This window comes from Eleutherodactylus coqui, chromosome 7, assembly GCF_035609145.1.
Source record: "Eleutherodactylus coqui strain aEleCoq1 chromosome 7, aEleCoq1.hap1, whole genome shotgun sequence".
NCBI classification, from domain to species: Eukaryota; Metazoa; Chordata; class Amphibia; order Anura; family Eleutherodactylidae; genus Eleutherodactylus; species Eleutherodactylus coqui.
The window spans coordinates 118,493,987-118,506,928 of NC_089843.1; the positions used below are offsets into that span (position 1 = coordinate 118,493,987).

At 43.1% G+C, this 12,942-nt stretch overlaps 1 protein-coding gene across 6 annotated transcripts in view; it reads right to left on the bottom strand.

Annotated features, from left to right (window-relative positions):
• RAPGEF2 (Rap guanine nucleotide exchange factor 2) overlaps positions 1 to 12,942 on the bottom strand; it is a 239,202-nt gene that overhangs the window by 22,583 nt on the left and 203,677 nt on the right. For all 6 annotated transcript variants that reach the window (XM_066573574.1, XM_066573576.1, XM_066573573.1 and 3 more), the window contains 9 exons: positions 8,228 to 8,405; positions 6,103 to 6,239; positions 5,058 to 5,216; positions 3,654 to 3,806; positions 3,002 to 3,166; positions 1,955 to 2,062; positions 1,603 to 1,806; positions 1,270 to 1,378; positions 786 to 1,032 (listed from right to left, as the gene is read on the bottom strand). In XM_066573574.1, the coding sequence (XP_066429671.1) occupies positions 786 to 1,032; positions 1,270 to 1,378; positions 1,603 to 1,806; positions 1,955 to 2,062; positions 3,002 to 3,166; positions 3,654 to 3,806; positions 5,058 to 5,216; positions 6,103 to 6,239; positions 8,228 to 8,405 (1,460 nt within the window). The remainder of the gene's footprint in view (positions 1 to 785; positions 1,033 to 1,269; positions 1,379 to 1,602; positions 1,807 to 1,954; positions 2,063 to 3,001; positions 3,167 to 3,653; positions 3,807 to 5,057; positions 5,217 to 6,102; positions 6,240 to 8,227; positions 8,406 to 12,942) is intronic.

Sequence of the window (12,942 nt, forward strand, 5' to 3'; positions counted from 1 at the left end):
TCTGAAAGGATAAAGCCCATTGGAAAGTAATGCTTTCGGGACGAAGAAAACTCAATCTAACTTATCCTTTGAAACAATGCTTTGCTCAGTGGCACAAACTATGCATCTAGCGCGGATCTGACCGCCAAAACCATTTAAACGCCAAGTTGCAAATGAGGGAACAATGGACCAGGATCGCAGTAATCAGACCCCCACCAATTAATATTTATCACCCATCTTGTGTCTGGAATACTCCTTTAAACAATAACGTTCTAGATCAAGGCCTTAAAAGGGAACCTGCTGGTGGATTCATGCTGCCTGAACCATGTGCGGCATGAAGCGGTCATACATATGCACAGTGGCCGTGTGTGCGCGTTATAATAAACACACTTTCAATTCTGCCTGTTTGACTGCAGGACGGAGCTCTCGAGTCAGATGTGGATCAGCCCTGGGCTCTCCCCGTCCGCAGCATGCTGACCGACAGCTCTCTTTATACACAAGCAGGGACAGGAGCAGTTAGTCAGCATTCTACAGGCGAGGAGGGACCGGCGTATTCCGGACAGGCAAACTTCAAAGTGTGTATTCTGAAACACCTCAGCGTTTCAGAACACCACATACAAGCATGCACTGTATATGGGTATCCGTTCAGGAGTCTGCTGCCCATGGTTGAGGTAGCATGAGCCATATGCCAGGTTCCCTTTAAAAATGAAACAATTTAATTTAAAATATTGACAACTATCAATAAGTTGGTTTGGAATCTAAAACAACCTTTGTAGCTTCCAAAAAAACCATGAATATCTCCTTACTTGTAAGGCTTCTGAGGCAGAATGCTGATCCTCGTTTTGTCAAGAATCTTCTTTAGCTTATTCCTTCCCCCAACAGTATTGGCTTTACCCTTCTTGCTCACTTTTTCAAGTCCAATAACTTGTTCCACGTCAACCGCGAGATCAGGAATGGAGTATCGACTGGCCTTCTTGATATCACCGATTTTGGGTAAATGTGGGGCACTATTTCTCTTTTCTTCCAACATCCTGGATATAAGCTCTTTAAAGACTAGGGGAAGCAAGACAAAAGGAAAGGATGTATAAACAACAAGGGAGCTAAAAGTCTAAAACTGTGCGATACAGAATCTATATTATAACTTCTGTATGCGATTACCCGGGGTTTACATTACTCAGGCTTCGGATTTTATTTTGTGTTGCTTTTAATAAAAATCACACATTTTACTATATTTCCCTGGAGAAGCGCAGGCATCCTCTAATGAATGTTGTATTCATACAACCTACTTACCAAATAAATTAGTTTTCACAGTGATAGACAGGTGAGTATTATTCCTCAGGATTTCCATAGCTTTTGTTAGCTGAATGTTTTCAAAGTTCTGACCGTTCACCTCCAATATCTACAAGGAAAGGGCAAGTAACTCAATGTGATAAATAATCCAAGCTGTGACATTTACCTTCCTGAGAAGGAACTGCTCGAAGCAGCTTTTTTCCCCCTTTAATGTATAGGGATTGCAGAGCTAATAGATTTAATTGACATGAATTATTGAACTGCCTCTTTCTTCCCTTTCTTTCCCAGCAGTCAGTAGCAGAGATCTCTCACCGAGACGGCGGTCTACCATACCTGATCCCCTCTCTTCAAGCCCGCCTCAACAGCCTTGCTCCCAGGATCCACGCTGTCAACAAAGATACCAAATCCCTTGTCTGACCCGCCCAGCAGGGTGAAAGGCAAAGGGGCTTCGCGAGAAGGCTTTGTTAGCGTTATCAATCTTCTTTTTGCCTTGGCAGCACATGCAATATTTAATAGCCTCAGATGTCCGCCCATTTTCTGAAAGGCAAAATTAAGGAGCGTTAAAATTGTGGCAACACAATCGAATGAGAACATGAAATATAGAAAGGAAGAAGGAGAATTTGGCACTGTAGCCAGGTTTTTCATGCAAGTTATTTCAGGTGGCACATAAAAAGGGAAATATTACCTCTCGTTCCAAGTTATTTTCAAATTCCTCTAGAAACCGAGTCATAGCTGGGTCACCTTCAAAGTCATTAAAGTGATTGTTTACCCACAGCAGCACTACTCGGGTCACCTGCAAGGCAGAAGAAGGGATATGAGGAGGGCCAATGCTGAACCAAGGAGCGCTAATAGATTGAAAAATTGTTAGCTGAATATACACATTTATTTCCTACCAATTCTACAGCTGGTAAACCGCAAAAGTGAGAGAATATAACAAAAGAGCCAATTTAGTACTTATTAGTGCATTTCCAATTAAAGTGGTCGCAGTAAGTGAAGGCAACAGATTTATATGCGACACAAATGGTTATTTACCCTGGAATATCCATCACCGTGTTCAGGTTTAAAATTCTGTGCTGATAAATTTCTTACTGTGGTCAGAGATCTGCGTTTCTAAAAAATTGCACTAATAGGACTGTATGCAGTGAGCGCCCTCTACTGGTGGCTTACATGCCGTAGATCCAATAAATCATCAGATATATAAAAATTAATCAGCACAAATTTTTGTACCTAAAGACCACATTTCTAAAAAAATGTATATTTTACTTTGAAGGGAACCCGTCAGATTGACCACGCTGTCCAAACTACAGTCAGCATGTTAAAGAGTGGAAGGAGCTGAGCAGATTGAAAATATTGGAAAATATTCAGCATACCTCATTTAATTAATGTATATCACCACACATTCTGGACTTAGCGATCCTAACAGCAACTGACTGCTAGCTGTGTGTGACTGTGCATACAGAAATACCTTTTAATCTCTAATGGGACCACCTACTGGACCCCTGAGATATAAATGAATAAAATACAAGTTATACCGAGTCTTTTCCCACACAACTATATATCAGTCTGCTCGGCTCCTCCTGCTCTGTAAGATGCAGCCTACAGAATGGATTGTGTTTTCAATGTGACAGGTTCCCTTTACGCACCATGGCAATACTTACAACCTCACCAGAGCTACAGTTTCCCCAGGTCAGCCTTTTTATAGTTTACAATTACAGTCTTTTCCCCATCTCACCTTGTCCCTAAGGCTAGGGTCATTAAACCACTCCAACAACTTCTTCCCAACTTCCATGGGACTTGACAAAAAGGTTCTGTAGGTTAGGAGGAAGTCTTCTATGTATGTTGGGTCAACCACAGAATGTTCTTCTACAAGATGCATGGTTAACCGTTCCGCAGTTCCCTACAGAAGAACATATAGTTAAGACATTAAGCAGCATGAAACCACATACCAGGAAACAAAAACTACCATTAATGTGTTGCCGTTTCCTTACAATATTAGGGTGAATGCCCACGGACGGGCATTTCTTCCGTGTTTCACGCACGTGAATTCTGCACCTATTAGGTTCTATTGAACCTAATAGCTTTCTGCCTGCCAATGCTCACTTGTGGAATTCTGCCGTGGATTTCCGCGGTGGGAAATAAATCGCCGCATGTTCTATTTGCCGCAGATTTATGCTGCGGGAAGTCTCCATTGATATAGCATATTTATGGGACTGTGGAAATCCGCGCTCACTCACAGGCACTATGACGTTTTTAATCGCCATACTTCCGTGGCATAAATCTGCAGGTATATCCCGCAACGCTCATGGGCATGAGCCCTTATACACTACCATGATTGTTATGTGATGAAAACTGTCAAAAACAAAACAAAACCTCTTTTCTGTTACCTTGATAACGATGTGGCCTTTCCTGGTGCCGGTACGATCTAGCTCTCTGTGCTCTTTGACCATCACAATTTCTCCCTCCTCTTCCACTTTTTGCATGTTCTTCTCCACTTGGTTCAGGATACGGCAATAGTCTTGCTGAGCTATGCAAACAAACTGTGGAAGAGAAGATAATGATTTACAGGCCACAAAGAAATCACAGTTAATATGTGTGAGGAGCAGAACAGAGAGGTGGTCTTGTTACATCTGGAGATTGTGTGTGGGGAGGTATCATGATATTAAAGGGAACTTGTCAGCTTGAACATGATGGCCAAACTGCAGACAGCAAAACATCTAGCACCTACAAAAAGTAGTCGGAAAGGAATGAAACTTTGTGATTGTGATGTAAGTGATTACAATACCAGAGCAAAAGGATAATTTATTGCTCCATATGCAGTCAGACAGATATGCAGATCACTGCTAGGACCGCCCACTGGACCTCTAAAGCCCAGGATGAGCAGAGATGTAAATGAATAAAATGCAAGTTATAGTGAATCTCCTCTCACAAAACTATAGATCAATCTGATCAACACCATGTTCAAGCCGACCGGTTCCCTTTAAGTCAGGGATGTATGGAGGGGACTGGTTGTAGATGGCCTTGTATGTCCATAAGACTGTGAACTGAATTTGCTGAGCATTTGGGTAGCCAACTGAAAGGGCTGGCAGAGGTGGACTAGTTGGGCAGCAGAGTTGAAGGTAAATGGGTGATCATATTCACATGACAGTAAAAGTCCTCAATGTCTCTGGATTCAGAAATGATCACTAAGCTGCCAATTATCACTCCAATAACTCCATATCATTTCCCAAGATAATTTTTCAGTAGGTCTACATCATTGAGCAGCGTTAGAACAAAATTTCAAGATCCTTCACCTAGATTAGAACATATTTTATACCCATCCTGGAATCCCCCTTGAGAAAGGACTCATCTTTTCAATTCGAGACAAAACATTACTTCCTGTTTGGAAACCACAGTCCAGGTAGCTATCAGAAGTAAAGCCGTGGACAGGAAACGTATCTATTACTGTATTTGTAAAGCACCACATCCCTCACTTCCATGAGCACTTTATAAAACAAGGTCCATGATATAAAGCTGAATGTGGCCGAGCGGAGCGTGGCTACTGCCTCCATATAGGGTAGATAACATACGTGATCACAAGTGACTAAATAAGCCAGGACTGTAAGCATTAGTACAGAAACAAAACACTCCAAATTGTTGCTAAATAAGTTATTTCTGCCATATAAAGCATTTATTTTCAGCGCCAGGAAGAAGACAGTAGATTACTATCCCCAGGATATTCCCTATAAAAGGGTCAGACTACAGAGGGAAAGCGATACTGTGCAGTCTGGCTCGGATCTTCACCTACATACCTGGCAATCATCCACTTTGGTTCTCATCACTCCCTTCATGTATTCCTTCTCCATGGTTGGAGAGACTCCAAAGCTGTTTCCCATGCAAAGTATTTCTGTTCTCCCGTCAGGATATGTCACTTCCACTGAGCCATTTAAAATGACTGACCAGGAATCGAGCTATAGAGCCAGAAAGAGAGGAAATTAAATTAAATGGTATTAACATCCTGCTGAATATAATCCACACTGGTGTGCTCAACCTCGCTGTATTGTACCTTTATGGGTTTACGATATAAACCCCTGAGAAACCAACTGATACAGATATTTATTAGAAAAAGTGGTTAGAAGACTCTTATTATTTTCTGAAGTGTTCTGTTCTACACAATAACCAAGATCCTGATGGAAGCTGACCATAGACATTCATTAAGGTTATCTGTGGGTTGATCAGTAGGATTTGAACAACTTACAATCACCGAACCGCGTTAAAAGAGGATTCCCTTCTCCGATATTTATGGGATGTGCCTTTAATGGGGATGTCCCACTTCTAGCAGTAGGAAGTAGACAGCTCAGTACATTGCGCAGTGACCCAGTTTGGTATTGCAGGCCGAGTGCCATTCACTTCAATTGGAGTCAGCCTGCAGTACCAACCCGGACCACTGCACAATGTAGAGAGCTTCCTACAGCTAGAAGTGGGACCACCCCTTTAACGTTTAATAGATGCGGGTTCTATATCTAAGACTGGTACCCATCTCAAGAAGGTTGGTGTCTAACCGTAACATGGACCCCGTTTCGCTGTCTGCGGTGGTCGAGATTACTAAAACAGCTGAACTATAGAAGTTAATGGGAGTTGCGCAAAAAGCATGGTACAGCAAACTATGCCGTTTTGGCTTAAGAGTTATGGAAACCAGACAGAACAGCCAGTTTCGCTGTTGCCGTAATCCCGGCTATGGGGGCCACGTAGACCAGCCCTGTAATCCCATCTCAGTCATGTTTAGCTGATATGAAAAGAACCCTTTAAATTGTACATAAAAATGATAAAACAAGATTTCAAAAGCAAATCTCTAACCTCCTCTCCATCATTTAATACGACAGTTCCTGCTCGCTCCACCACAGCAAACACCATGACAGCGCACAGTTCACGCCTGACGGACATTGTCATGTTGGCAAAAGCTGGCAGCTGATGCATGAACTCCAGGAGTTGTTCTGGGGAACAGAGAAAGGAAAAGAGGACATCAATTAGATTAAATGGCAGATGGGAAAAATCCTACATAAAATAGACAGTAGATGGTAAATGTAGGTTCTCAGATCTAGCTTTACAATAACCACCACCAGTAACACCAGTTGGGGCCAAACTTTTCAACATACCGGATGATCTAATGTTCACTGTGGGAATCCTGTGGATTTTGCACTGTACAAAAAAAAATCTGCAGCACTTATAGTTATAAGGCTGGGTTCACACAGGGCGGATTTGCCGCGGTTTTGCCACGGCAAATCCGCCCGCGGCCGCTAATCCCGGTATTAGCCAGCCATGTGGCCGAGATTTCTCAGAACTCTCGTCCACATGGGACGGCCAATCCGCTGCGGTAAGTCCGGCTGAAACCACGGCTCCGGCCGCCGCAGCCGCGGTTTCAAAAGATGCAGCATGTCTATTTATTGTTTACTTTCATCGCGGCCGCGCTCTCCTCTATGGGAGCGCCGGCCGCAACGGAAAAGCGAGCGGCCGGGCCGCTTCAAAGCGGCGGTTCTCCCGGCGGAAATCTTGCGGTTTTTGCTGCGGCCAAACCGCGGGATTTCCGGCGGGAATACGCCCAGTGTGAAACCAGCCTAAGATTTGTAAAAGGGATTTAAAAGAAATCCTGTCCACAAGCTACGAAGAGAATCCGCAGCACAAACTGTCCCGCAGTGCGGATTTTCAATGCACAGCATGGCAGATTTTCACTGTGGATTTAACCCCTTCAAATGAGTGAATGAAGTCCACAATATTTGGAACACACCCAGTTCTGTTACAATGTCATCACCTCCACTCTCCACTATAAAGCAGAATGCTGAGTCAACCAGGGAGGCTGGACTGGGAAGCCCCGGGGTGTCTATCCTTGCCCCCAAATGGATTCAGATTTGAGAATACAATTTTTCTTTCCAGTCTAATTACATAATTCATCCTAGAGATAGATTTCCTTGTATTCGGAGGATTAGGCTGTATCCAGTGGTTTGAAGGTCTGTGTACTCCCAGGGAGGTATAATCATCCATATTATTTTATCCCCGTTCTGCACAGGATGTAAACTTACATCCAGAGTGGGAAGCCATTCCTGTAAATGGACATACATCTAAGTCCTATGGATGGTGCAAACCCAAAAGCTGAGCCTGCACCATCCGCAGTAGCCCACTGTCACTGACAGCCAGCCTGACAATAGCGGGAGTTCGGAGAGAGCACACCATGTGCATTAGGTGGTCCTACTGTCCACCACGATTGTAGCGCCAATTTTTACAGCTATTTTATATAAAAGCGAGGGATAAAATGCAATTGAGACAATCGTTGAGCCTAATATAAGTATAAAGCCATATTTATATAGGCTATCGCGATTTTTGGCCTGAGGATCGCTGACCGATTTGGCATGTGAGAGTGATGCACAGAGCATGCAATACTCGATAGGGATTTTTTTTTTAAAGTTGCATTGTACTTGCATGTGGAAGTGTGATGACATTTTTTTCTCACCCTATTGGGTGAGATTTCTGCGGACTAGAACAGTAGGACATGCTGCGATTTTCCTGTCTTGCAGTATCGTTCTGTGAGAAATGTTGCCCATGTAAACCGCCTCATTGCAAGGAACACGTTCTATTTCCCTGCACATTTTGTGTGTCTCGATACGAGATAAAATTGCCCGTGTAAATTTAAAATGGGAATAATTTCCAGAATGCATTCTGCAGATAATGGTACAAGAGGAATGAAGACCCCTCATCAATATGTACAGAATGAGCTACAGATATACCCTGAGTAATAATCCCAGACAGACCGCAAGGTAAATAGTTAGCTCATTCTGTACACATACATATTGATGAGGGGTTTTCATTCATCTTGTACCATTATCTGGTATTCTTCTAATGACTGATTACCAGATCCCAACCTTTATCTGTCAGCAATAAATAGGATTACAAAGATAGGCTGTATGTGGCTGCCTGTAACCAGACTTACCAATGTCATCATCCGTCCGGTCAATGGGATCTTTCTCCAAGCAGTCTCTTACAATGTCGCGACTCATTAATGGATCGGATGCTCGCTCAATGTCCTCTTCATCGTCATCATCTTCAGAATCCACGGCAGTCTCTGGTAGCCCACTCAGGTCCATATCTCCGGGCTCACTTTCTGTGGCCTGGTTTTAAAAAAACAAAACCCAAATGTGAAATATATCACTGATGGCTACATTAGAGTAGCCTAATGAAATATGGCAATTACTTTCATCATCCTCATATAAGCAGGTTTTACAATGGCAGGCTGACTTTACAAAACACAAGACTGTCTCCCAATTCACTCTGAACTTAGGTTGGCACACTGATTGTATGAACATCCTGCAGTTTCCATAGACGACTGGTGTGACGCACAAGGGGAACTTATAGACAGATATGTATACTGTAACAACTTGTAACAAGCCTATTGACAGCTGCATAGACCAATATCATAGGAAGCTGCCAAGAAGTCACCTTCCAGTAATCCCAAAAATAATGTTGATCAGCATGGGACATCCGCTCCTGCAAGCCCTGGGGCCAAATGTACAGAAGATACTTGTCTGCACTTGGCTAGGAAGAAGAGAGGAACTGCTGTCATGGCAAAGCAGGATAGCAATTGTGGGGACAAACGGTGGGGATGAAGTTGCATCGGGACTTCCAGGTACATGGGTACAGGGTTTTACCCAGAAATTACTATAGTTTACATTTTAAGGCGATTTTTACCCTATATTAATTGCTACATCTGTGACAATCAATATATAGTAATTGGACATCTATGGTGCTTTGAAAAGTCTTTCACAAAGTTGGATCCATCCTGATGAATGTTCTAATCAGTAATAACTTCAGAAGGGTTGTTGATCCGGGGATTATTCAGATTGGAGTCGGGAGGGAATTTTTTTCCCCTTAAGTGGGGAAAATTGGCTTCTACCTCATTGGATTTTTTTTGCCCTCCTCTGGGTCAACATTGGGGGGTAATAGGCTGAACTGGAAGGTAGTTTGCACATCATGTTACTGAAATGTACTGCAGCCTTTTCTCGCAAAAACATTTACTATCGACCTCTGGAGAGCATGCGCTCATGTGAATGAAGGTTCAGTTCATTATGACGGACCTCTGCCACATGCAGACCTTCCTGACACCTAAAGTGTTAATGAAACCTGAATGACTATTATTATTGCAGGAAACAAATGAATGTGACATCGCTCCCGCAGAGGACATAATGGACATTCAGTGTCTCCTGGCTGCCACAGAGAACAGGCAGCCGCCATCAGGTTCTGGGGAACCAGAGGCTGCAGAAGGCAAAAAAAAGGTATCAAAAGCCCCATAAATGTGAATGTAGTATCGGAGTATTCACATCAACAGCAGCAAAAGAGAAATAAACACATTTCACAAATAACTCCAGTCCTGGGCAAACAAAGGTGGCCGCACAGCTTCTCAGACTACCAGATGCATACTAATGCACGGTGTGTAAGCCGCATGCAGTGTCTTCGACTATTACTGTAGAAGCAGTGCGGCCATCTTGGTTTGTCCAGGACTGGAGGGTCACTTTAAAAGGAGTTATTCAACAAACCAAATTATGCCAAAAATGGGGGTGGGGAAACACCATACGCCATTTTAAACAACTTTGCACAATTTACGCCCAGAAATATACCTTTTTCATTCTCTTTCCTTTCTTTGTATCCACCTCAGCACCATCTGCACTATTGTGGGTGAGCTGCTTGGCAGTGTCATACAACTTCCAAAACCCTTTGCACACACTCAAATCCTTCACTCCCCATCCGGCATTACCACCAGTCAGACTCCTTCCCCCTCTGACAGCCTTACACATAGTGCTCAGTACATTTCCAACTGGGTTGTCTTCCCCCTCAGGCAGCCATCATAATAATCCCTACTGCAGACAGAGAATTGTACCATGGAGTCTGGTCCAAAGGCCTAACTTGGTCCGAAGGCCAATCCTTTTTTATCTATGCAAAGGGCAAATATTGTTATTTTTTCAGGATCTGACAATAAATATTTACTAGTGGGATGGCCCTTTAAGTAGGCTTCGTTGTATCTGATTGGAGATAATTTTTGACCTTTATCAATGTATCAGCCTACATTTAAGCAGCTTGGAAATGTTCCTAATGATTCATAAGGATTTCAATGTATCCGATTGCTTTGCTATGGTAGGACCGCATGCTGTTCTAATTATTAGCAATCAACCTTTCATAGTCATATGATAGTCTAAAGGTCCTTTTACATGGGACGAATGTTGGGCAAACTATGCCCAACACTCGTCCTTGCGTTTCCTCGCTCCCATGCTCCTGCACAGGAGCTAGCAGAGCAGGCTGGTTCACGGAGCGGCCATCAGGGGGGCGTGGCAGTGCAGGAGATTGCTCTCCTCTCACTCCCCCACCCCCTCCATTGAGATAACATAGTGGCCGTTCACTACTGAACAGCCGCTGTTTAAACTACACTGCATAAAAGACCAGCGATTAACCTCATCACTCATCGTTCTGTTTTAACAGCCGCCGTTCAGTAGCGAATGGCCGCTGTGTTATTTCAATGGAGAGGGGCGGGGGGAGCGAGAGGCAAAGGCTGGAAAAATCCCATAACCGAGGTAGAAAAGGAGACTCAAAATGTGAAGGATGGTTAAATACACAATTTGTAAAGTGTTAGCCATCAAACTGGCGTATCTACAATGATAACCATGTGGATTTTGGTTTGGCTACTGCCACAAGTGACCCCGTACATAGCAATGAATGAAAACGATGACATGTCTGCAATGGATAGAGTATACTGTGGGGTCTGAAGATCCTCGGCATGCCTAGAGTTATTACATAGTGAGCGTATGGGGCTTATTTTTACCGGTCCATCACTTATATTGTGCCGGATTTTGTTGCAGATTTCACAAACAAAACTCTGCAACAATTTAGTGTTATCAAGTGATTAATCCTAAATATGTGAGTCAGAAGGGCTCGCAGACTAGTCTAGCTGGATATCTATGCTGGAGGCTGTAACCTCTACCGAAGAGAGCTTTTTATTTACCATCTAGAAATCTTAAGACCAAAGCAAACAAGAGCTTCTAATTACTCATCTTTTTCTAAACACAGAAGTAATCCCTTGTGGCTTTTCCTTGTATTTGCAACGGAGAATAATGCTTTATGGCAACACGTGACCACATTCCGGAAGCGGCATCTCAGCGGTGTTCTAGAGTGCTAGGGTCTGTCCTCCGCGTCTCCTGAACAGGCCATAATCTATGCCCATCACAGGCAACAACATTAACTTCAGGTTACGTCACAATTGCAGCTAAAAAAATGCAATTCACTTTTCTTAACCCTTTATCAACCATTGAGCATGTCAAGGTGGTTTCCAGTGGCACAACTGAATTTATTACTGTGCCCTACAGTGTATGCAAGACGTAACTGAGCCCATTAACCACCATGCCTGGTGCCAGGATACCCTCAGGGTACATTTACACATAGCGGCAAAATTCCAGGACAAAATCTGCAGCATTTCTGTTACGTGTAAACATACACTTACAGAAAAAAGCTGTATAAAAACAGGCTTAGGCTCCAGGAGCAAAGTAGCAAATGTACTAAGAAATCTAAACATTCTAGAAGGCAATCGCCTAGTCTTTTTTTAGGCCAGTCCATTAACCCTTTCCAATCCACTGTCTGACGTCTGAAGACATTCTGAATGAAGGCTGTACAGCTCCGATGTTGAAAGACGTCCCGCAGGGTATTCTTACTGTATTTTACTGGCTGCTCTGTTGTCATGGGCCTCTCCAGCATGTCCCATTCCGCAGTACTGGCTCTAGCCAGCAGATGGTACCATTGTATAATGGCAGAAAGAGAAAGCCCCCTAAGAAACCAGGGAACTTAAAAAAAAAAAAATCCAATAAAATCCCTGAAATTTAAGTTTTTACAGTCACCATCCGGACCTGTGATTAAACTCATAACTGTAGAGATGGCCATATGCCTTCAGTTGCTGTCCATTACTTCTCTCCACTACCCCATATACAGGAGCACCAAGTTCAGTCGAGCGCTCATGTGTCTTACATGGGAACAGTGGAGTCCGATAGCTCTGGCTGCGGCCAACATACACAAGTGACAATCAGAAGGATCGGTTGACTGCTGTCTAATGTGTATGGTGGCCTTAAGACTAGTATACTGCAGGAAGAAGACACTCTTCAAAGTGCTAAGTTTATAAAATCTATTGCAGAAGGCTACAATTAATGTCTATCAGCCCAACATACACCGGAGACCCCGTAGGAGCTGCACAAATGATCAGCCTGTCGCATTAATTTAACCAAATAGGTCTGTCTCTTTTTTAATGAGTGTTCTTACCATGCAAAATGCTTGACATACAAAATTCAGAAGGGGAATTAATATTTAAAGAGGCCTGTTATGAGATCAATACTGAGGGCCATCTGATGATGCCATGATTTATTCACGTATGAAGAAAACGGCTGTTCTCTCCCTCCATACATCACACAACCGGTATTAACGCCTGTGGTAATGTTAATACAACATGATGGCAGAGGAAGCAAAATTTAGAAGAAAAAAAATATAGATTTTTTTTTTTTTTTTTTTTTTTTTTTTTACACAGGGTTACTTTGTAGTCAGTAATACTACTATTCAGGAACCATTGTTCCAATCAGTGCTCACTAAATGGGGGTCTTTAAGACGACAGCGCTTGTCTGT